We start from the raw sequence: 26237 nt of genomic DNA, 5'->3' as shown, positions 1-26237 counted from the left end.
CGTGCCTTATCTTTCCATTCACGCACCAGCTCCCAAAGTCCCAATGTCTGGCCACAGAGGAGCACTCTGCTCCTGACTCAGTACCACCCGGGACTGGACAAACTGAATTACATTCTCCACCAGGATTTCAACTACTTCTCGTCGTGCCCTGAAATGAGGAATTTCCATTTACTATCCTTCCTACCTCTCCCACAGTTTTATTCTTTTGCCCACCGAACCTACACAATAATTTTGTCCATCCCCACACAAACCCTGCTCCCAACCCCTTGCCTCATGGCTCATACTTCTTTAGTAGACCTAGATGCAAGATTTGTCCCATACAACCTCCCACCACCACCTACTCCAGTCTGATGACAATCACCACATATTCCATCAAAGGCAGGTCTACCTGTGAAACCAGTCATGTGAGCTACAAACTAAGCTGCAGCATACTACATGGGCATGACAACCAACGAATTGTCAGACCAAATGACTGACCACTGAAACACTATGGCCAATAAACACCTGGACCATTCTGTTGCTGAGCACGCCACTCAACATGACGTTCTTGATTTCAATCACTGCTTCACAGCCTCTGCTGTCTGATCCTTCCCACCGACACCAGCTATTCCGAATTGCATGCGGGAGGGGGGGGGGGGGGGGGGGGGGGGGCAGCTCTGCCTGCTACGATATATTCTAAGTTCCCATACCCTCCCTGGCTTCAACATTTGTTAGTCATTGTCTTTACTCATCTAGCCCTTTCCCAGTTCCCATTCCCGAACTACATAACCCTCTAGTCTACCAACACAGCCAGTCTTTTTACTTCTCTCCTTTGCCACTGCCCCCCCTCTCCACCACCCTGTGTCGAACTTCCAGAATGCACCTAGCTGCCCTACCCTCTCTTCATTTTGTCCCTGCACTTTACCACCCCCACCTTCTCCTTACCCCTCATCCAGTTCGCTCTCCCATCATGCACTGCTGCACACAGTATGGCCTCAGCTGCCAGAGATTGTGGTCCTGTGTGTTTGAGTTGTGTTTGTGTGTATGTTCTATTTTTGACAAAGGCATTACTGGCCAAAAGTTCACTTTCCGACAGTCTTTGTTGTGCCTATACACCACTCAGCATCTTCCTTATATGGTGAGTAGCAACTATCCTTTTTACAATATGTTCCACTTAGTAAAGGTTTGTTTCATATTTTGTGGCATGTTTCTGCTATACGTATGGTATAAGCATAAGAAAAATTAAGTCTTCTTACCTTCTCCTCAAATACAATGTTATAAATACTGTAGGTATACTGCATTTCTGCTTCTTTTTACCATTTGAACTCTCTGGCAGCCTAAAATTTAAAGATAATCTTTTTTTTATCAAAAACACGAAGCAAACACCAGCTTTGTGGAACTATCTGATACAACGACCATTAACTGCTGGTCCCTTAGATGTCGTCATATCTGGTTTCAACTTTATATCAAATAAATATTAAACACCTTGATTTCCATGGTCTTAAGCTTTTATTGCACGACAGCATACAAAACCTACTACTTTCATACATTTCCTTTAACTGTTCAGGTCCACACACGTTGACCTTTGTGGTGGTCTACAGATGAATTACTATGCTAGAAAAACACCGAAGAATGAAAATTTTAGACTACATATGCTTTAAAAGTTCCACTTAAGTTATGAAATGTAATACATCCATTAAAATATTGTAAATCTGGGTGTGTATACATAAGAATCTTGCACAAATAGGAACGAAGTGTACAAATAATCTTTATTATCAGCGACAATATTAAGAAAAGGATAGACCACTACTCAATGTATAATGTAGATGTTAAGTCACAGACAGGCACAACAAAAGTACTACTAAACACGAAAGGTTTTGGCCCGAAGGCCTTCTGCTGAAATAGACTACTCACAGGTAGCACTGCCTTTGATGGGGCATGTGATACTTGTGCCTGGACTGGAGTATGTGGTAGTGGGAGAATATATAGGACATGTCTTTAATCTAGGTCTATTACAGGGATATGAGACAGGAGGCAAGGGGTTGGGGGCACAGTTGTGTAGGGATGGACAAAGATATTGTGCAAGTTTGGTTTGTGATGAAATACCACTTTGAGAGGGGTGATGTGGATAAGGAGCAGAGAGGGGTGATGTGGATAAGGAGCAGGACACTCCTCATTTCATGGCATGCAAAGAGGTAGTTGAAACAGTGGTTGCGAATGATTCAGTTGCTCCAGTCCTTGGAGGTACAGTCACATGGGGTATGCTCCTCTGTGGCCGGATGGTGGGATTTTGAGAGGTAGTGGGTATCTGGAGAAATAAGGCATGGGAGATCTGTTTCTGTGCAAGATTGGGAGGGTTGTTATGGTCTGAAGGCCTCAGCAAGACCCTTGTTATACTTTGAGAGGGACTGTTCAGCATTACAGATGCGACAAGACCAGATGAGAAGTTTGGGATTCGAAACTTCCTGGCAGATTGAAACTGTATGCCCAACCGAGACTCGAACTCGGGACCTTTGCCTTTCGTGGGCAAGCGCTCTACCATCTAAGCTACCGAAGCACGACTCACGCCCGGTACTCACAGCTTTACTTCTGCCAGTATCTAGTCTCCTACCTTCTAAACTTTACAGAAGCTCTCCTGCGAACCTGGCAGAACTAGCACTCCTGAAAGAAAGGATACTGCAGAGACATGGCTTAGCCACAGCCTGGGGGATGTTTCCAGAATGAGATTTTCACTCTGGTTCGCAGGAGAGCTTCTGTAAAGTTTGGAAGGTAGGAGACGAGATACTGGCAGAAGTAAAGCTGTGAGTACTGGGCGTGAGTCGTGCTTCAGTAGCTCAGATGGTAGAGCACTTGCCCGCGAAAGGCAAAGGTCCTGAGTTCGAGTCTCGGTCGGGCACACAGTTTTAATCTGCCAGGAAGTTTTATATCAGCGCACACTCCACTGCAGAGTGAAAAATCTCATTCTAGAGTTTGGGATTCCTCTTATGGCCTATGAATAGGCTAGCATAGGATGGTGTCATGCGAGTGTCCACTGAAATACCTGTAGGTGATTCCTTCATAGGAGATGTAATTGTGGGTGAGGATGTACTTTGTCATGCAGAGCAGGAAGTAAGTTGTAGGTTGTAGGTTTGGAATCCATCAGGTGCTGCGAAAGGTTGTGTTCAATAACAGATAGGCCATCTGCATTAGTAATCTTCAGTTGGAATCGTCTGCAACAAGCAGGGCACCTTGTGGTAAAGGAACAGGAATTGAGGAGAGGAAATGGTTGGTACCCTTTATGTAGGAGGGTAGGTTGCAGTTAATAGACTGAAGCTATTTGTCTACGAGAGCATGGATTCTCTCAGCGAGGGCACAGTAACTAGCCACAATGGGGTGTCATAGGTGATTCGGTATGTGGACTTTAGGAAGCATGTTGAAAGTAGGAGTGTAAGAGCTGGTAGGGGTGAAGCAAGAGGTAGACTCTGGGGAGAGGTTCTGGGATGGGCCTAAGGATTTGATGAGAGGCTGGAGATCCTCGATTTCTGGAATGGGTCAGTGTGGCAGGGTTTTGAGGTGGTCGAATTTGACAGCTGGCGAGTCCTTCTGACAGGCAGTGCTTGCGGTTCAAAACAACAGAGGTATAACCTTTGCCAGCAGGTAGGATTATAAGGTCAGGATCAAACTTTAAGTGGTGTATTGTAGTTCTTTCTGCAGATGTTATGTTTGTTTGCATGTTGAGGGATTTGGGGAGTAATGGTAAGGCAAGGTTTGAGGTTAAGAAATTCTAGAAAGTTAACAGGGGGTGACTAGGGAGCAGTGGGTGTGGATCACAGCTGAAAGTACTAGTGAACTGAGTCAGGCAGGGTTCACCATTGGTTTTAGGTCAGGTCTCACTGGTAGGATTGGTGGCCAAAAAAGTGTTTCCACTGCAGGGACTGGGCGAAGGAGAGAAGGTCTTTAACAAGTTCATCGTGAAAATTTGTGGAGTGGGGCAAAATGTAAGGCCTTTGGAAAGGAAGGGAGTGATATTTTATAGAGCTCAGGCTTTTGGAGGAAAGGTTCATGAGTGTATTTTGAATCTGCTTGGGTTCTTTCTGTAACGTGACGGGAGGAAGATTTTGAGAGTGGGGTAAATCTAGTAGGTTTGCAAGGCAGGGTTTGTCAGCTATGAGGTAATGTGGGGGACGTTTGGAGGCTGTTGTAGAGGTAGTGGATAGTGGTGGTCTGAAATGGGAGTACGAAGTGAACAGGTTGGAGAGTTTTGTGAGGTGGCATTGTTGCATGGTGCTCTAGCTCCTAGAGAGCATGAGTATCAATTTGAGAGATGGGATCAAGGAATTTGGGACTGCACAGAAAGAGATTTATAAGGATGGAGGAGGTGGTACTGCACGGTATGGACCTGATTACCATGGTTTTGCATGACTAGGTTGGTGAGGATTAAAGACTTGCAAAATCTGAACAGATGAATGTCACTGTTGAACATCTCTGCTATAAGGTGAGTAGCAATTTATGCTTATCACAATAGTGTCATCATTTCATCTTAGATTTCCCACTGTTTACTAAATGCTGGTATTTTGATCTGAAAATGACTTTCTTCTTTTATTGTGTGCTGCAACTATTAATACAAAATCTATAGTGAAAACTGTTTATTCATTTGTTCCCTTACCTGCTGCACAAACATGCTGAAAGCTCGTGTTGGATCTCTGGCAGCATTTGGAGAGTGATAAATTTGGACCCAGTCTCTCAGCAAATACTCTGTTTTCTCCAAGAGCCCCGGAGGGTCATCAAATTCCCGCGCCTGTAAAAGTGGTTGAGACTATTGGAAATGTAATGCTTTCTTTGAAATTTCACAGTATCATAGATTCTTATTATTATAGTTATTACTATTATCTCTGTCTCTATACACACATATGAGGGCTATCTATAAAATAACCTCTAGTTCCGTGCATCATAAGATGCAATGTGGCAAGTGGAACAGTAGCAACATTGACACACATAATATGAGTGTCTGCTTAATGCTGAAATACAAAGAGAGCCACATTGTTTCTAGTTCACTTACAGTAGATATTCAAGATCAATACTGCATCTGGAAATCCCAGTGAAAGTGAAATCCATTGTCTAATACATTTCTAAGTAGGGGGGAAAAATTCAAAGCTGTTGACACTCACTTTTAAATTTGTCCCTTATGGGTATCTTTGTTGTCAGCAATGAACCACTGGAAAAAACTGACAAGAAGATCGTGAAAACTGGCATTTCACAATAGCTCAACTGTCAGGCAGTTTCTGAGTTTTGTATGAGATAATAACCAAACAGTTAGGATACCCCAAATTCTAAGCTCACTAGCTCTCCAAACTCAATCTGAGAACCGCACAAGAGATGAAATGGTAGTCATCCTTTGGAATGTTAAATCTATCTTATTTGTGGAGTTTATGGAACATTGAAGAATAATACAGTTTGAAGTCTGCTTTGATATATTAAGAAAATTATGGAGCCATTCAAAACAAGTGACTACACCTGCCCAACAAATACAAAAATTGTTTGGTCAGTTCAGTTCAACTAGGACATTTTTGAACATCCACCCTACAGTTCAGACTTTTATTCATGTGATTTCCACCTCTTCATGCCTGTGTAAAAGTAGCTCTGCTCCCAAGTACTAAATCAAAAAACTTAAGAAGCTGTCACAGGTGGGCTGCAATACCAGGTGGCAGAACTGTACGCAGGGGGAATTTGTTAACTCTCATTAAGAGAGATGATAAATCCTTAAATCTGAATGGTGATTATGTAGAGAAGTAATATAAAGTGTACTTTAAGGCCTTTCTAATAGATTTGCTTGGACTATTCTAGTATCTTAGTTATGGCCTAAATGGAGGTCAGTTTACTGATAGCCCTTGTTATTTCATGGATAGTATAATAATGAATCAAGATTTTATAATCAACTACATGGACTTCCAGATTGTGACACAGCAAAGTAAAAATAATTACAGTCTGCAGGTACTCTTCAAAACAGAGCTGGAAGAGCCATGTGAGAACACTGAACTTACATGTGTCCACTGATATTTTTGAGAGATCTACCATGAAACAAAATGTAAGTAGGAACAAATCATCTATTTCTAATTGCACTGATCAAAATACTAAATTTCTGGTAATTGCACAGCATTTATGTGCTACTGCCATAATACAAATGTTCAATACAGCAAAGAATTCTGGTCTTTGGGAGGATGAAATACTTCCTAATATAATCTAGCAACATCCAGCTACACAGCTAAGTGTAAAAGAAATAATTGGAAATATTCTGTTTAGCGAACTTCTGTTCTCGTCATCTATAATGCACACAGTTTTATCTCATATTCATTTCAAAGTCATGAAGTGTTGCAACACAATTACACTTACTGCTATTTGTTCTCACAATAAAGAGTTAAAAAACTTATTTATATTACACAAAACTTGTTTATATCACACAAGTGAGTGTAATGCACAACAGCAGTAACATATTTTGCCAAAAATTGGAAACTGATCTTATCCATAGTAGATGCATCCAATGAGGCACATTACAAAGAAACGTTGGAAAACATGATTAAGCAGTTGCTGCATTATACACTTATTTAGATGATACAGAGACTACAGATAAACAAAGCCATTCAGGTGTAATTTCAAATGAAAAATATGAGAAGAGAGTAATAGTATCCCCAAATAACTGAACCATTCAATTTGATTATCATTAAGTAAAATGTCTATTTAAGCAACTTACTCTCACTTGAAGAATTCCTGAATGTATGTATGCAGTAGGTCCTCCTTGAGCTCTGTCTACCAGCATGGCTGGGTCATGATTTGCCCGTAGCAAATCAATTAGGGTAGTAAGTCTGGAAATAATCATTTGAATTTAGTCAAAATAAACTGTCAATATAAATAAGCACTTGACAACTACTGAATATATTTCTTTCATCAAATATACCTGTTAATGTCATTTTTCACACACACACACACACACACACACACACACACACACACACACACACACAGAGAGAGAGAGAGAGAGAGAGAGAGAGAGAGAGAGAGAGAGAGAGAGAGAGATATCGCTATTTATGCCCTCTGTCTCATTTACGCATTTATCGACAGTTCAACGTCTGAACTATACAGCAAGTTGTTGGCTTTACCCCTTTCACTATCTGTTTTCTGAAACAGTGCTTCTGTGGGTATGAGGAAGAAGAAAACATTAAAATCAGATTAGGTTTTTTTCCAAAATGAAGGGATAGTGCAGCAAGAAGTTGTCAAAGTACTACTCGTAAGCAGAGTGACTGCCTTTAAAGTGTTGTGGCTTTCAGAACCACTTGTTGACATATTACTTGCTGGCTTCCGTTTTGGGTTCTTCGGCCAACGTTTTGCCAGCCCAAGTATCAAAACTTCACCCTTTACTGCTGGTGGTAGACTTCTGTCGAGCTTGTGGCCTAAGATTATGTTTAACTGTCGCACCAACATCCAACGTCTTTTCCTGGCCATTTCTTGTTTCTCCTCTTGCTACCTGCAACACTCATTCACTGCAACACTCATTCACTGCAACACTCATTCACTGCAACACTCATTCACTGCAACACTCATTCACTGCAACACTCATTCACTGCAACACTCATTCACTGCAACACTCATTCACTGCAACACTCATTCACTGCAACACTCATTCACTGCAACACTCATTCACTGCAACACTCATTCACTGCAACACTCATTCACTGCAACACTCATTCACTGCAACACTCATTCACTGCAACACTCATTCACTGCAACACAAGAGTCCAGCATCCTTTAGCCTGAGGCTTTCCTCTCTCTTGTTGAAGCTATTGTCACGTTTTGGAACTCTTAAGGTTTCCTGGAGAAGTAGGTGTGGTAGTTCTTCACAGCAATACCTTCCATGTCTGAAAATTTTATTATATGGCCAATCTCGCACAATGTGTGCTCCACCATGGTCATTTTCCCCACCTTTCTCAAGCCTGCTATACAGTTTATGTTCAGTGATCCTAGTGTTGATGGACTGTTAAGTCATTCCCACGTAGACTTCTCCCACATGTACAGGGTCTGCAGTACATTTCCAAAATTGCAAAGGAGTTCTTTTTGTTCTCTGTCAATCTGAGATATTTTTTGAGTATCTTGGTCAGTTTGTAAATGATCTTTATGCTGTATTTGCACACTGATTCTGTCCATCATTCTTAACGTGCGCGCACGGGGACATCTGTGTCCACCCTACATTTAAGCTGACAATCAGACCCATTCGTGGAGGTCTCACATAAGGTTTGCCAAATCTTCTAGCTCAAGTTCTCTTTCAGAGACAATGAATCCCAACTGTAACCAGGGGACCATTCCAGTAGGTGTGTCAGTGGTCTTGCATGAGGGTTAGAGTACAGAGTATGAAATGGCATCTCTGGTTTGTCTGCTATCATCTTTCACTAGCATAAAGTAACTGAACCTTCTCTTGAACTATGTGCTTCCATTTGTTCACCTATAGCACCCTGCATGTGAGTAGCAACTTCTGTAATACATTGCAGCATACTAATAACTAACAAATAACATTGGAACAGTATGAGGAATATTTCATGGGCATCAGAATGCTCATTTGGCCTCTCAGGCATCTTAAATTCAATCCCACTGATCACATCCTAGACATTCAAACAAGATGTGCAAGCACTGGACCGAGCTCTGAGCAATTTCTCTTTTGTGGTATGGGCAGCATTTGAGCAGTCATTTTCAATGTCTCATGGGGTCCAGGCCACAACACTTGACCTCTATCATTGCTATGAAATTGTGTACTACACAGGAAAAAATACATAATCCAATTGTTTGTGAGTGGATAAATCATGATCTTGTGACAAGGACTTCAAGTCAGTTGCAGCCAAAATAATGGAAAAGGGCAGTCTCGTGTGTCACAAACAGAGCCACATTTACAACAACTCAGTGTAACACACAACGTGAAATTAAATTGTAAACATTAAGCTTGTCAGTACAAAGAGATACATAACAGACTTATACAGACAAAATGACACTAGTTACTTCTGATCAAGAATGTGTTTGCAATTACACTGCTCTATGTTAAAACAAACTAATAGCACACTTATTACCCTTCAGGTGGCTGTCTAGAGTGTGTTGCAATCCTTGCAAGCATTTCAACAGTATTGCAAAAATCGCCTTCAGACACTATACCATTCAGTCTTTCATCTATTAAATACAGTTGAACTAGCTGCATCGCAAATGCTACTGCCATGTAATTCAGTCCTCCTTCCATTGAATGTGCCAAATGTAAATCATACTGTTGCAGGTTCACAAGATGCGACCGAATAAGACAATCCACAGCTTCCAAGTTGTACCTGTACTCTTCACGACACTCTGTTAGGAATCTGTAAAAAATAAAAGTATTACGTCAAATAGTCAAAAGTTATGAAACTGTTTTCTACAATTATTAGTACTAACACAAATATCTAAAGCTGAAAGTAATTCTAAAGCTAAGTGATGCCAACACTGTATAACAAAATTTGTAACAGCTATGCAAGACAATAATTGAATTAATTACATTTCCATTATTTAATTAAAACTAGTCTTGGCCACACCTAGGATCTTTTATTACGAACAGTTTCACGTTGCTGAAAAAATTGGGACTGGCATCTGAACTAGCCATCGCTACAGTATGATGGCGATTTCAGAAACAACGGCCATATATTGCATAATAAGCGTCATATCTTATCATAATGATCTCCATCTAGTCATTATTTCAAAGTTAAAAAAAAGAGGTTGCTGTCCCACATGATGCCTCTCCAGAGCTACAATATCTTGATTTTCTGAGGATTTGTTAAAACGTTACAGACTTCTCTAAATGAAAGTATTTGTGAAAATGTCACAACAAAATGAAAAATTTTAATAAAGAAACCAAAAGTGAAAGACCTGAATTTATTTTCAATAAACACTTTGTTCCCAATACTATGAGACATGATTAAGACACACACTCTTCTGACCTATTATTCACTTTTTTTTGGAAAAATAAACTATGAAAATTTGTAACTTTTTGCAAATTTCAAAATTATGTTTTTAAAGTAAGAATAGTCACAAGATGCTAACTGTCTTGAGATTGAATTATACCATGGGCTTCATAGCAGACCACTCTTCTCTCTTTTTTAAATAGAATTATATTAATGTACTTTCATTTATAATTAAAGAGTTTCATGTGTTACTACTGTTGATAGGGATTGTACAAATCCAGTATCATCTCTTATAGAATCAACAGCTTCATGCTGGAGATTAAATCTTTAAACAAGGTGTTTACAGAGACGACCTACCCCACCACACACACTTTCTCCATGATCTGTTACTGAAAATATCCATTTTTCTTGTAGTAAGTGTAGCAATTCCTGCACAATGGATGTGATGCTAATACCGTTACTTGAGGATCCAGATACTTCTGCAATACCTATGACAGATTTCCAACAACTGAAGTGTTTTTCACTTTTCTTATCCACCACCTTCTTGTGCCTTTTTTCGTAGTCCACATAACCTCACTCTTTCACTGTTGTATTTCCTCATTGATATTTTATTTAACAAAAAGTTCAAATCAAACACAAAACTAGATGTGCAACTTCTCACTCATTTGTTATAAACATAAGAGAGCTGGGATCATTGTTACCAACACACATATTTTACACTTGAAATTCAGTTATGCAAAATACACAGAATATTGAAAAATTTTTGTAACACTTTGCACAAAAAAATACTGCCCACTGTATTTGCACTGACTATTAGCCTATTAACCAAACAATATTTTGTATAATTCTCGAAAGTTTTCGGATGGGGGTTTTCAAGTAAATAATTCATAAAAAAACTTGCAAAAAATGCAATTTTTTACATTCGTAGTGATAAATGTTTAATACAGATAGCTGGAGCGGAGAAGATACTGTTTACAATTACATCAGCTGTATCTAGTAATACGACAGAAAAGACAGCATTCTGTGACGTACTAAACTAGGAAAAAAAAAAAAAAAAAAAAAAAAAAAAAAAAAAAAAAAAAAAAAAAATCCAAGCAGAAAAATTAATTTATATTTAGTATTTTCATCTTAAATTTGTAAGTTAAAGGAAGCTCATTAGTGTGCAGGTGTCCACTAAATCTCAACACACTAAGAGGGAGCTTTCACACAAAACACCTGCCAGGTCTCCCGTACTTTTGATTTATTCGTCATTATCTTTGTTTTCTACTGTTTTAAGAGGTATTTGCAAAATATACATTTTTCAAAGGGCCATACCATTTACAAAAATTAAGATAAAAAGAAAATACTTTATTTCTTGACACTTCTAATAAGGAGTCTAATACACATTTTTTCCACAGAAATTCATGACCACGAATTGACATAACTTGTAGATTCAAGACGAAATCAATGTATTATTGTTTCATTATCGTAAGCGCACTATTACCGTTGCTGTCTGCTTTGTTTAACGCATGGCTCATGTCTCCAGAGTTGGGAATTTTCCTTCACTGTGGCAAGCCTCAGAGGGTACAGTGATGAACCTGCATGGTAGCAGTACCATAAATACGGGACAGTTCAAGCTCTTCCCTGGTGGACTGCTGGTTCGCATTAATGTTGAGGCCACATACTGACCTGTTTCCGTTGTCCGTGTAGCGGCACCATCTGGGAAGGTAGGAGGGCGACCGCAGGTCCTGAGCGTTTCTGGTGTGAAGACTCTGCATTTACTATCGTTGGTTGCAAATACAGAACACTGACACTGTGCCATGCTTACTGTGGGAAAATTTCAGATGTCACCCAATCAGAAAGGCCTTCTGCATAGGCACTGTAGCATAAATGTCTGAATCAATGAGTGGCGACACAGAGTATACAGTGTAACAACCTTTGCGCAGTTAATAGGCATACTTTAGCAACAGGGGAGAACTTTTGGCAGGCTTCCCGTGCATTTAAGTGTGTTGAGAAGAATTCTTAGTCATCACTGTGGCAAAAGTTGTAAATCCTCCCCTACAAGCCATAGTTTTTTGGGAGTGGAGACGAACCTGAAATCAGTCATGGAGTCCGCATGCTAACACACGACCAAGAGCTCACATTAAAAGAGAAAGGCACCTAGTCACAGACAGATGCAGTTTGCACTGAAAATCTACAAGTAAGTGTTGCATTTTTAGTGCTAGCACAGCTTTTGCTCGGTGCAGCTCATGATTTGTAAGGGAGATTCTGCCACTTGTGTTGCTTTTCAATGTCTTCACTTATTTGGTTCCTGGATCCTGTTTTTAACTTGTGTCTGCAACTTGCACATATTTTGGAGTGTCCACAACCTGTTAACAGGATAATCTGTCCCAAATAAGCTTCCTCAAAGGATCATTTATAGTACTTCTAAATACATACACATGCATTCCACTGAGGAAATTGATGTGTTAGATTTTTGCAGACACAATTTGCCTTTTGTTTGGGCATCAAATGAATAATTGCCCAGATTAAATTTGAGAAAACATCCATTCTACCACGAAGGAATTCAGAGAAAATAAATCAAGTGTTTTAAAGAATTTGTTTCCTCATTTTTCTTTAAACCTAAAACAAATTAGGATAAATGACCCATAAATATAAATATAACCGATCTGTTACGCATGACTGAATTGTGTTCTTACTATGATGGCTTTCTGTTGTGGAGCAGGTGCTCTACACAGAACAGTATATGTGTAGCAGGAAATTTAATTAAATTGTATAACAAATGACTAATGAGAAATGCCCTCATTTGCATTCAATACAGACTTGAGATCACAGAGCTTTTTCAAATGCTGTAATTAGCAATTTGCTGCATTAAGATAGTTTCCACCGCCAAGCCTCAGCACATCACAATCACAGCAACACTCCTACCAGCAGGAGATTTCATAGTATATTAAGCAGTTAGATGTCACAATGTTTCTGACACCAGAATATTTGTCTGCCCCCTCCCCATTAAGTACCACAATCTGAAAAGTTTTTCAAGCACTTAATAACGGCAAACCATCCAACACCATGTTCTTCCTTTTCTCATACTTAATTTGTGAATCTGAAGAGGCAGATGCTTCCAAATATTTCCCTCTCTGGAGACTTCCTTTACAAGTGGTGGTGATATTTATTTTTAATATATTAAATTATGTTTGTGGTCTAGTTAGCACTTTTTCCCTATGTTAAATTTTTACAAGACTTAAGTGCATTCAATGCACACAATTTGTATTTCCCCATATCTTACTAACATACTTTCATCTGGTGCACTAAGAAGACAAATTAAACAATGGTTTGAGCCACGTACTAACTCCCAAACCTATTGATTTAAGACAAATACTGTGTCTTGCAATAGTACATCAACAGTATGCAGTTCCCACTGTGAATTTTTGAAAGTCTTCCCGTCAAGTAAACATTTAAAAGAAAAAGAAAATCATTACCTGAATTCCCCACTTTTCAATTCCTATATTCATTTTCTTCCACTCTTTCAAAAATCTCGCAGGGATCTTTCCTTCTCATCCTGGCTGGTAAGTGTCCCTTAAAGAATGGTTCTGGATGACTTTTTTGAACTATTGCTTTCCCTAAACCTCTCCAGCCCCTCTTCCTTCCCCTTCAACTCTTCTGCCAGAAGGAGACATTGGCTCCAAAAGCTTGTAAAAGTTAAACCTTTTTGAATGTGTATTACCCTGCCACAACTCTGTGTGTTGATTTTTTATTTATCAATTTACCTTTTATCATCATTTATCTAGCTATTACAATCCTTTTCAGTAGACCCACGAACGACAAGACAATAAAGGACGAGATATCTGTCACATCTGATGTCAAAGATCTTGGCGTCGTTAGATACCATCTAGCTCCCATTTCATTTCAAGGTTTCTGGAATTAATGTTTTTCCGACAGTTACAACATTCTTATTGGTCCTTTCAAATTTGATACGTTCATAATGTCAATTCACACCCACATCTGTGTTAGAATAATTATAAATTTCGCACCATTTACATTTAATGGAAATGATCACGGGGATCATCATCATCATCATCATAATATTCTTCTTCTTCTTCTTCTTCTTCTTCTTCTTCTTCAGTCTGAAGACGTTCTTTGCAGCTCTCTGTTCTGCTCTGTCTTGTGCAGGCCCTTCTTCTCCGACAAACTACTGCAACCTACATCCGTCTGGATCTCTTTACTGTATTTGTCTCTTGATCTTGTCTCTCTGATTTTCACCCCCCCCCCCCCCCTTCCCACTCTACACTTACCTTCAATACTAAATTGGTGATCATTTGATGCCTCACAATGCGCCTTAATGACTGATCGATCCCTTCATCTAATTAGGTTATGTCACAAACTTTTCTCCAAATTCTATTCAGTACCTTCTCATGAACCAAGGACCTTGCCGGTGATGGGGAGGAAGCGATACATATAGCTGTACCGTAGGTGCAACCACATCAGAGGAGTGTCTGCTGACAAGCCAGACAAATGTGTGGTTCCTGAAGAGGGGCAGCGGCCTTTTCAGTAGTTGCAGGGGCAGTAGTCTGGATGATCGACTGATCTCGCCTTGTAACATTAACCAAAACTCCCTTGCAGTGCTGGAACTGTGAATGGCTGATAGCTAGTGGGAAACTACAGCTGTAATTTTTCCCAAGGGTATGCAGCTTTACTGTATGGTTAAATGATGATGGCATCCTCCTGGGTAAAATATTCCGGAGGTAAAATGGTCCTCTTTTTGGATCTCCGGGCAAGGACTACTCAGGAGGACGTCGTTATCAGGAGAAACGAAACTGGCGTTAAATGGATTGGAGTGTGAAATATCACATCCCTTAGTTGGAAGGCAGGTCAGAAATTTTTTGAAAATGGGTATGGCTAAGTTAAAGAGAGATATAGTGGGGATTAGTGAAGTTAGTGTTTTGCCTGTCTCGTATATCTTCCACACCAGACTGAAGAGTTTTGTCATGGCTGGCTCTCCCAAGGCTATCAGTAGTTCTGACAGAATCTTGTCTACTCCCGGGGCCTTGTTTTGACCTACGCCTTTCAGTGCCCGGTCAAATTCTTTTCTCAGTATCATGTCTCCTATCTCCTCTCCACCAACGTCCACTTGAATTTCTAGAATACTGTCATCCCCCTTGTACAGACCTCTATATTGTGAAATTGATATAAAATGTGTAGGCATGGCGTTGGTAAGTAGTGTTTACAAACATTATGTGGAACTTTTAGCTTTGGGCTCCCTACAATGAATCTACTAGTTGTGACAAGTCAAAATAATTTGTACCATTAGTGCTTACTCTCTTCACACTGCCCACCTGCTAGTAACTATAATGGGTGTAATGTTGTGTTAAAGTAAATTTTAGTTTAGTTCAAAGGGAAGGAAAGTTGGGACCAGTAAACATGAGCTATGGGTAGCAACCGAATAGTTTGGTTGGTGCAAAAAGAGTGCTGTGTTTCTCCGTAAGTTAAATAAACATAAGAGACTTTAGTCATCAATAATATATTTTCCTTCACTGTTTACAACAGCCTGCCAATGCTGGGGCAACTTTTTGATTCTGCAACTGTAGAAATCATGTAGTTTCAAGTTAAAGAACCCTAGTCATGTTCGGAGTGCGTTTTCATCTGGAAAGGAAGTTTCTTGAAGGGTGTTTGACAGTGTGTGTGTGTGTGTGTGTGTGTGTGTGTGTGTGTGTGTGTGTGTGTGTGGAAAAGGTAAAAATCTGAGGGTGCAGGAGAGTAAGGTGAGTGCGGAATGACTTCCTAAAGCAACACCTGTATAATGTTTGTTGGCAGTCAGGCATAATGTGGTTGGGCATTATCATGGAATAGCATCCCTTCATGCAGTCTTGCTGGCCGTTGTTATTGGATTGCATCTGCAAGATGCCTCAGATGTTGATGATAGATGGCAGCAGTGATGGTTATACACCTCGCAAAAAAGCAATTCTTAATACACACACCATCGAGTTCACCTAATGCACATTACTTTTGGGTATGTGCGCAGGTCTTCGTATGGGGAGCTGCTTATTTGTTTGGCCTCGGTCATTCCTTTCTTTTACATAAATTAGCATCAAGACACCATTGCTCGTCACCAGTAATGATACAGGATAGGAATGGTCAGTTGTTCATGAGCCAATTGACAATGAGCATGCAGATATGCTCTTATGGCCACCTATGGATTTTCATGATTTTGGCTTAGAGCATGTGGTACCCATACATCTGATTTCTGAACCTTCCTCATGATCACAGTTCATTACATTTGCCAGTTCCAGAGTACACTGATGTGGCTCATTGTCAATCAATGCTTTTCAACAATCTTCATCAAAGCCAGAAAGTCTTCCTGAACGTGTACAGTCACTAATGTCAAAATGATCTTCCTTAAAATGAGAGAACCATTTTCTTGCTGTGCTATGCCCAATGGCATTATCCCCATACACGACACAAACGTTTCTGGCTGCCTCCACTGCTGTTACCCCTCTATCGAACTCGAAACAGAAGGATATCGGAAACGTTCCGATTTCTCCATTCGACACTCCATTTTCCAGTGCCCAGGCTCCACACACTACCTTTAAATGACAAAATTACCATATGTAAACTCAGATATTGCAATATGTACACTCAAATGGCAACAGCGAACTACAAATAAAAAATGATGTGCGAGGTAACTACTACTTTTCAGTTTTAAATATTTTGTAACTTCTGAGGCAGGGGTTAGGTTGGGATCTCAACAACAATATTTACAATCACTACAACCACGTCCTCTTTGCTTTGCTTTCAGAATGCTTTCTAAGGTGTTTGTCAGGTTAGACCTGATGGAAATGCTAAAAACTCAATGCTAAAATTAAAAATGCACATTTTGCTCTATATAATTTTCTACAGAATTATATTTCACTTTACCCTGGCATATCAAACAGTTTTACCCACTGCAACAATTAATACAATACAGAAATATAACTGTGCTGCAGAAGTAGACATCAAAACTTGAATACATCTATGCACTAAAAAACCTATAGAAAAAAATATGCCTGAAGATCTAAAAAAACAAACTCAAACTACAGCTCTAAATTATTTTGTAAAAAGTTAGAAACCATCAATGTTACCACAAAAATAGTAAGACTGGAGCTCCAAATTAAAGGTCAGTGGAATAAATAGCATATCATTTTGATTTTTATGAAGTATGTGCTTTAAAAAAGTAATTCCCAACAATTTACATCTTCTCCAAAATTATACTTTTCTTAAGTACCTTGGAAAGTTCAAGGAAGATGTTCAACTGCACAGTATACGACTTTCCCTCACCCACAGTTCCTTTCAAGACTATCAAAGTAATATGCTGTTAAAAGCTTGGAATTTTGTCTCAGTTCTATTTATTATTTCCTTTGTCTTCCATCTTATCTTTCAGTGGCATCCATATAAATTAAGTTTCCTTCATATTTCACTTTTTCTTCTCACAGTATGTGCAGTCTGTTACCATTTAGTATTTTCAATATTTCATTGATTTCTAATTGTTTCTATAACTTACATTTTACATAATTTCAATACCCACTTCATTTGTATGCCTTAATACAAAAGCTATATTAAGTTGCAGACTGAGTTGCATAAAATTCTAGAAGACTAACATAAAATCACACTACTGAAATATAGTCACTATCAACTTTTTATTTTATTATTTAGAGCAAGCGTTTCACAAAAGAGAAAGATTTGCATACCGAGTCACCTGCTTGTTTGTCCATTGAATACCATAGGCTCGTTGATCTTGCAAAGCTTTTAGCACACGTAAATGAATGTCTCTGTACCTCAATACTGTCTCTGGATCTAGTGGTACTTGTGTCATCCCATCCAGCAAACCTTCTACAGCCTAAGGGAAGATGGTAATTGTAAATGTAATGTTACTGATGAAGTGTTTTGAGTTTATAAATGAATTCTAAAGTATTACTGTTTATCATGGACAATTAGGTGCTACATAAAACTGCAAAAAAAAAAAAAAAAAAAAAAAAAAAAAAAAAAAAAAAAAAAAAAAAATTAGGTGCACTTTTTCAGGACTGAAGGAAGCTTGATGTTTGCCCAACACACCTTTTGAAGAAGCTGTACAGCAGAGGTAACATCTCTTTGTCTTTTGGCAACAAGGATGCTTTCAAGTAGACTATGTAGGCCACCAACTTGACAATTGCTGGATGACATCACTGGCTGTGAGCCTATTATTGTCTGAAGGCAGTGATCCACTTCATTCCCCAGTTTATCATAAATTATCACAATATCTTCTGCTGCACCATACACTTGCTGCAAGTTTTCGGAAAAATTACTTATACACGAATGACATTGATAGTGTGTACTATATATTGCATGGCAACTGAAAAACCAGAAAAATACATTATATTTTCTTTGATAATGATAAGCTGTGAAGGATCTCTACAATTTGCTGTGAGCTAATTGAAAATTTTCAACTGTCTATGTTACTCACTAATGTATCTGCTTTTAACATCAAGGGTATTGCTAAATGTATCATAAGTAATGTTTTGACGAAGTATGTGTATGAATTAACTGGAAAGATGAATGTACAATTATTAAAATGATGCATTTGTTGATAAAAATAAAAATGTTTACAATGTGTGGAAAAAGACTGCTGGATAAGTGAGTCTGCTGCCACACAGCTGTGCAACTGATGGAGTGATTTTGCTTCATCCAGTAATCTGCCAAATACAGGGCATACAATCCATACTTCGTTCCATTAACTCTTTTGTGAATAGATTATAACACGTGTCGAAAACATCAGTGAAAAGTGAAGCATGCTTACCAAATGTGATGGACCTGCGCTTTGGAAGGTGAGGTTTGCAGCTTCTTGCTGTTAAAAAATTACACAACTGTAGTGTCAAAGCAAAACTAATAACAAAAAAGGTTAAATAATTTTATTGCAATTTTTTCAGTTTTCTTTTGATACATGCAATTTTCTACAAAAGTATTAAAGAATTAAATTCACAAAATCAAGCAAACACACTTACAGTGACAGGCTTAGGGATAAACAGAGCAGTGTCCCTTTCTGTAATTGGCAGGAAACCAGGAATATTACGAGCAAATTCCTCATACACAGCCATTTGCGGGGGAGTGACTCCACCAACTTTGAGGCGAATTTGTTCAGGCATACGTTCTGCTTGGTATGTCAACACCAGAGGATCACAGTAGCGACGGCCTTCATTCCTTGCATGCTTCCTTAGTTCGAATTCCTGCAAGAATTAATATGTACTACTGCAGCATCCATTTAAATGCAACAAGAAACAAATTATAAGCCAGATTACACAGCATCCATCCATCTCTCTCTCTCTCTCTCTCTCTCTCTCTCTCTCTCTCTCTCTCTCTCTCTCTCTCTCACACACACACACACACACACTTTTTTTTTTTTTTAAATTCAAGACGTATATTGCATCCTACCGCATAGTAGACAAACTTTCCAGTATTCAAATTTGTACTTTTAAACAAGAATATAATATCTCATAGTGAATCATTGTTCACTAAGTATTGTCCTAGATTTCAATATTATAAAATTCTGTAGTGTAACATATCACTTTGGTGAAGTGGTATGTTGCACAAGCGTTTTTAGAACCAATGAATTATGATGCCACTATAAAAAGCTTATTTTCATCATTAATTACATAATCTACTGTTTGGATGTATCTTTTATCTCCGTGTACATATCACAAAACAGATGGATACAGCGCAACCATAAGGTGGGACAATGACAGTCATATTACCATGTTCTTGGTACCTGTTGGTTGGGCAGGCTATTCCACATCATTGGTTCCTGCCTGGCAAATGTGGTGCAAGTCATAGAGGAAGAGCAGCTTAGACAATTCTTACGCCTCCATAAGGACAAAGGAAAACTTGTTACATACAGACTCTACTGGAATCTGTTAAATATGACACACCGTTTTTGGACTTAGTCTATATCAATATAATTGTGAACAAGAGTACAATATAATAAATGTTGTTTAACAGAGGCATCATACTGATTTTGAAAACTGGATGTTGGACTTTGTAATCTTTAACTCCCGGGAGTAACTGCAGCACTTCGAGAAACGAAGTTCAACCATAAGAAATTGGCGAATGTGTTGAAATAATAATGTGAGCAAGAGTCAATAATAGAAAGTCTTGGTTCTATTCAGACTTTACTTAACGGCCCAATATCACAGTAAAGAACTAGCGAAATACCATATGTGGTGACCATAGGCAACAACATAAAAAAAATATTGCTGGGAGGCAATAAAATTTACAAAGAACAAGAGCTGTAACCAGAAATTTGAAATTTCAAAGAGAACTGGTGAATTTTGAGTATGCAGATTTGAGTAGTTTGGTATCTATTGTCAATAGTAATGAAGTGCAATAGCCAAAATTACACAGCAGTCCATAAATCAATTGGTAACATGACATATCAAGCATTCTGAATAAATTTTGATAGTCAGTATCTATTTCTAAATTTTTTTACTACAATCATGATGGAGAAGAAAATAACTAGTCCATGAGTCTAAAGATTTCAACTACAACCACAGAGGGCTTCGATTGTATTAATCCCACAACAGCCTACAACAGCAGTCACAGATGACAGCTGCAGAATGCCAACCTGCATTAGAGGCAGTATCTAATGCACACTCATTTTGTGCGATGCAACTGACCTACACACTGATCCAGTTTCCTGTCAGCATCTATGCACAGTGAGATTCTAGTGAGCTTTATAAAGTCAGAGTCTACTATTTTCCAACAGCTCTTTTCTGCTGTTGTTTGTGTTGTACGGAAACTGTAAGTAGTTTTGCAGCCACAATTTGTGAGTGTACTATAGCATTATAGGTAGCCTTGTTACAATATTAAGTTGAGACCAATTAAAAAAATTTGTTATGGATGCTGTATGCCCATGATGACAAGAAAAATGGATGCAGTTATCCCAGTTTGGTTTAGGACATTTAGTACATGACTAAGTAAGGACCTACAGGAGATGACTGCTAGTATAAAAACACCAAACACGGCACTCTGACAAACAAACATGACACTAAAGAATACTACAACAAATTAAAGAACGAAACAAAACAAAAAACTGGACACCATAGAATATTAAAACCAAATTTTTAAAAATGGAATAAAGAGGACAAACATTCACACTAGAACAGCCTATCAGTTAGTCACATTGGGAAATCCAAGAACTACAGAATAGTTTATCGCAGTTACAGACGAAACTTTCCACCTTACCAGAGGAAATAAATGCGGAAATGTTGAAACAGTGCAATTTACTTCCAAACAAAGCGAACGACCAATTTAGAGATGTAAATAAGGACTGGAAACAAGAATTAACTGAGCAGGAATTTAACAATTCATGATGAAATCTCTAGCACTTGTACAGTTGAAAGAGTTAGAACAAAGCCAAGAATGGATGAAGCCACTGTCTCAATCTCTACAATTACTGGTTTGGAGGAGGATGTAGTTTATTTAGTAGATAACGAATTACAACAAAAGATTCAATTATCTGTGTGTTCATCTCACTCTACCATGAAAATAAATAGAATGGAGTGAAAAAAAGTGATGAATAAACTAAAACTACAGAAATAGATCTGAAGCAAATTTGCAAATTTTCACATGTCGGTGGGAGCGCACTAAGGTGCATCATGCTTCAAAACCTACGTTTGATAGGTACACAAACTGAAACGATGCTGCTGATGATTTAAGACTCAAGCACAGTCTCTGTCAGGGGAAGTGGGATAGTGGACATATACAAAGCATATTGTGATCTTTATTGTTTTTGTATGAAGTATTTAAAAAAGGCTGTGTATCTGAATGGTGCATTATTCGTTTTACATTTATGAAAGTGTTTTACGTAACATATTATGCATTTTATTATATGTGGATGCAGTAAGGTTTATTAGTAGTGTGAGCTGCCAAAATTAAGTATGCTACATTATGTAGGTGCTTGATGCTGGATAACAACAAGCGTACTGTTCAGCGAAAGCCGGGAGCCTATATTTAAGATGTGTTTATTGCCCAAATCCTGGAAGTGGTTCAATTATTTTATGTTGAGGACATCATAGGTCACATCTGGTGTAGTCTACCTCTCAAAAAGAAATATTTGAATTGAAAGCATTTTCATTTAATTTATGATGCTAGTTAAGATTTTTACAATTTTATTTACTCTTATCCGATTATCTGAGGAAATAGCCTTTTCTACACAGTTATTTACCATGATCTGGCCCCATGTCACTTCTAATGCAGTCAACATGTTCACGGAAGAAAAACAATATTAATGTACTTCAATGGTCTGATAATTCACTAGACCTAAATCCCATTGAGAATTTGTGGAATACTGTGGAAACATATCTTGGTAAAATGGACTGTTCAACAAAAGAATGCATGTTAGCAAATGTGGTGAAAGTGTGGTTTCATGACAAATTATCTATGCCACAACATATTCCGAAGCTCATTAGTTATCAATATTCAATAAGCTACTACCTATATTATACACATAGTAATAAATTTGCACAGAAAGTTTAATTGTCTTGTCCCAATTAATTTGCACACTACTGTCCATGAACCATGGACCTTACCGTTGGAGGGGAGGCTTACGTGCCTCAGCGATACAGATAGCAGTACCGTAGGTGCAACCACAACGGAGGGGTATCTGTTGAGAGGCCAGACAAACGTGTGGTTTCTGAAGAGGGGCAGCAGCCTTTTCAGTAGTTGCAAGGGCAACAGTCTGGATGATTGACTGATCTGGCCTTGTAACACTAACCAAAACAGCCTTGCTGTGCTGGTACTGCGAACGGCTGAAAGCAAGGGGAAACTACGGCCGTAATTTTTCCCGAGGGCATGCAGCTTTACTGTATGATTAAAAGATGATGGCGTCCTCTTGGGTAAAATATTCCGGGCAGGGACTACTCAAGAGGATGTCGTTATCAGGAGAAAGAAAACTGGCGTTCTACGGATCGGAGCGTGGAATGTCAGATCACTCAATCGGGCAGATAGGTGTTGTTGTTGTTGTTGTTGTCTTCAGTCCTGAGACTGGTTTGATGCAGCTCTCCATGCTACTCTATCCTGTGCAAGCTGCTTCATCTCCCAGTACCTACTGCAACCTACATCCTTCTGAATCTGCTTAGTGTACTCATCTCTCGGTCTCCCTCTACGATTTTTACCCTCCACACTGCCCTCCAATGCTAAATTTGTGATCCCTTGATGCCTCAAAACATGTCCTACCAACCGATCCCTTCTTCTAGTCAAGTTGTGCCACAAACTTCTCTTCTCCCCAATCCTATTCAATACCTCCTCATTAGTTACGTGATCTATCCACCTTATCTTCAGTATTCTTCTGTAGCACCACATTTCGAAAGCTTCTATTCTCTTCTTGTCCAAACTAGTTATCGTCCATGTTTCACTTCCATACATGGCTACACTCCAAACAAATACTTTCAGAAACGACTTCCTGATACATAAATCTATATTCGATGTTAACAAATTTCTCTTCTTCAGAAACGCTTTCCTTGCCATTGACAGTCTACATTTTATATCCTCTCTACTTCGACCATCATCAGTTATTTTACTTCCTAAATAGCAAAACTCCTTTACTACTTTAAGTGTCTCATTTCCTAATCTAATTCCCTCAGCATCACCCGATTTAATTTGACTACATTCCATTATCCTCGTTTTGCTTTTGTTAATGTTCATCTTATATCCTCCTTTCAAGACACTGTCCATTCCGTTCAACTGCTCTTCCAAGTCTTTTCCTGTCTCTGACAGAATTACAATGTCATCGGCAAACCTCAAAGTTTTTACTTCGTCTCCATGAATTTTAATACCTACTCCAAATTTTTCTTTTGTTTCCTTTACTGCTTGCTCAATATACAGATTGAATAACATCGGGGAGAGGCTACAACCCTGTGTCACTCCTTTCCCAACCACTGCTTCCCTTTCATGCCCCTCGACTTATGACTGCCATCTGGTTTCTGTACAAATTATGAATAGCCTTTCGCTCCCTGTATTTTACCCCTGCCACCTTTAGAATTTGAAAAAGAGTATTCCAGTCAACATTGTCAAAAGCTTTCTCTAAGTCTACAAATGCTAGAAACGTAGGTTTGCCTTTTCTTAATCTTTCTTCTAAGATAAGTCGTAAGGTCAGTATTGCCTCACGTGTTCCAACATTTCGACGGAATCCAAACTGATCCTCCCCGAGGTCTGCATCTACCAGTTTTTCCATTCGTCTGTAAAGAATTCGCGTTAGTATTTTGCAGCCGTGGCTTATTAAACTGATAGTTCGGTAATTTTCACATCTGTCAGCACCTGCTTTCTTTGGGATTGGAATTATTATATTCTTCTTGAAGTCTGAGGGTATTTCGCCTGTCTTATACATCTTGCTCACCAGCTGGTAGAGTTTTGTCAGGACTGGTTGTCCCAAGGCCGTCAGTATTTCTAATGGAATGTTGTCTACTCCGGGGGCCTTGTTTCGACTCAGGTCTTTCAGTGCTCGGTCAAACTCTTCACGCAGTATCGTATCACCCATTTCGTCTTCATCTACATCCTCTTCCATTTCCATAATATTGTCCTCAAGTACATCGCCCTTGTATAAACCTTCTATATACTCCTTCTATATACTCCTTCCACCTTTCTGCCTTCCCTTCTTTGCTTAGAACTGGGCTGCCATCTGAGCTCTTGATATTCATACACGTGGTTCTATTCTCTCCAAAGGTCTCTTTAATTTTCCTGTAGGCAGTATCTATCTTACCCCTAGTGAGATAAGCTTCTACATCCTTACATTTGTCCTCTAGCCATCCCTGTTTAGCCATTTTGCACTTCCTGTCGATCTCATTTTTGAGACGTTTGTATTCCTTTTTGCCTGCTTCATTTACTGCATTTTTATATTTTCTCCTTTCATCTATTAAATTCAATATTTCTTCTGTTACCCAAGGATTTCTAGCAGCCCTCGTCTTTGTACCTACTTTATCCTCTACTGCCTTCACTACTACATCCCTCAGAGCTACCCATTCTTCTTCTACTGTATTTCTTTCCCCTATTCCTGTCAATTGTTCCCTTATGCTCTCCCTGAAACTCTGTACAACCTCTGGTTCTTTCAGTTTATCCAGGTCCCATCTCCTTAATTTCCCACATTTCTGAAGTTTCTTCAGTTTTAATCTACAGGTCATAACCAATAGATTGTGGTCAGAGTCCACATCTGCCCCTGGAAATGTCTTACAACTTAAAACCTGGTTCCTAAATCTCTGTCTTACCATTATATAATCTATCTGATACCTTTTAGTATCTCCAGGGTTCTTCCACGTATACAACCTTCTTTCATGATTCTTAAACCAAGTGTTAGCTATGATTAAGTTGTGCTCTGTGCAAAATTCTACTAGGCGGCTCCCTCTTTCATTTCTTAGCCCCAATCCATATTCACCTACTATGTTTCCTTCTCTCCCTTTTCCTACACTCGAATTCCAGTCACCCATTACCATTAAATTTTCGTCTCCCTTCACTATCTGAATAATTTCTTTTATTTCATCTTACATTTCTTCAATTTCTTCATCGTCTCCAGAGCTAGTTGGCATATAAACTTGTACTACTGTAGTAGGTGTGGGCTTCGTATCTATCTTGGCCACAATAATGCGTTCACTATGCTGTTTGTAGTAGCTTACCCGCATTCCTATTTTCCTATTCATTATTAAACCTACTCCTGCATTACCCCTATTTGATTTTGTGTTTATAACCCTGTAGTCACCTGACCAGAAGTCTTGTTCCTCCTGCCACCGAACTTCACTAATTCCCACTATATCTAACTTTAACCTATCCATTTCCCTTTTTAAATTTTCTAACCTACCTACCCGATTAAGGGATCTGACATTCCACGCTCCGATCCGTAGAACGCCAGTTTTCTTTCTCCTGATAACGACATCCTCCTGAGTAGTCCCCGCCCGGAGATCCGAATGGGGGACTATTTTACCTCCGGAATATTTTACCCAAGAGGATGCCATCATCATTTAATCATACAGTAAAGCTGCATGTCCTCGGGAAAAATTACGGCTGTAGTTTCCCCTTGCTTTCAGCCGTTCGCAGTACCAGCACAGCAAGGCCGTTTTGGTTAATGTTGCAAGGCCAGATCAGTCAATCAGCCAGACTGTTGCCCCTGCAACTACTGAAAAGGCTGCTGCCCCTCTTCAGAAACCACACGTTTGTCTGGCCTCTCAACAGATACCCCTCCGTTGTGGTTGCACCTACGGTACGGCCATCTGTATCGCTGAGGCACGCAAGCCTCCCCACCAACGGCAAGGTCCATGGTTCATGGGGGGGCAGATAGGTTAGAAAATTTAAAAA

At 39.1% G+C, this 26237-nt stretch overlaps 1 protein-coding gene across 14 annotated transcripts in view; it reads right to left on the bottom strand.

Annotated features, from left to right (window-relative positions):
- Positions 1-26237, bottom strand: part of LOC126268073 (CCR4-NOT transcription complex subunit 1) — a 125663-nt gene that overhangs the window by 30044 nt on the left and 69382 nt on the right. For 8 of the 14 annotated variants that reach the window (XM_049973519.1, XM_049973518.1, XM_049973515.1 and 5 more), the window contains exons 27-33: positions 18908-19129; positions 18703-18750; positions 17982-18188; positions 17618-17766; positions 9066-9341; positions 6707-6818; positions 4625-4774 (exon numbers count right to left, since the gene is read on the bottom strand). In XM_049973519.1, the coding sequence (XP_049829476.1) occupies positions 4625-4774; positions 6707-6818; positions 9066-9341; positions 17618-17766; positions 17982-18188; positions 18703-18750; positions 18908-19129 (1164 nt within the window). The remainder of the gene's footprint in view (positions 1-4624; positions 4775-6706; positions 6819-9065; positions 9342-17617; positions 17767-17981; positions 18189-18702; positions 18751-18907; positions 19130-26237) is intronic. The other 6 variants (XM_049973520.1, XM_049973521.1, XM_049973522.1 and 3 more) reach the window with 1 other exon arrangement.

The sequence above is a fragment of the Schistocerca gregaria genome, chromosome 4 (genome assembly GCF_023897955.1).
Source record: "Schistocerca gregaria isolate iqSchGreg1 chromosome 4, iqSchGreg1.2, whole genome shotgun sequence".
Taxonomy (NCBI): domain Eukaryota; kingdom Metazoa; phylum Arthropoda; class Insecta; order Orthoptera; family Acrididae; genus Schistocerca; species Schistocerca gregaria.
The sequence above is the reverse complement of the archived record's forward strand: the minus strand, read 5'-3'. Positions and strand labels throughout refer to the sequence as shown.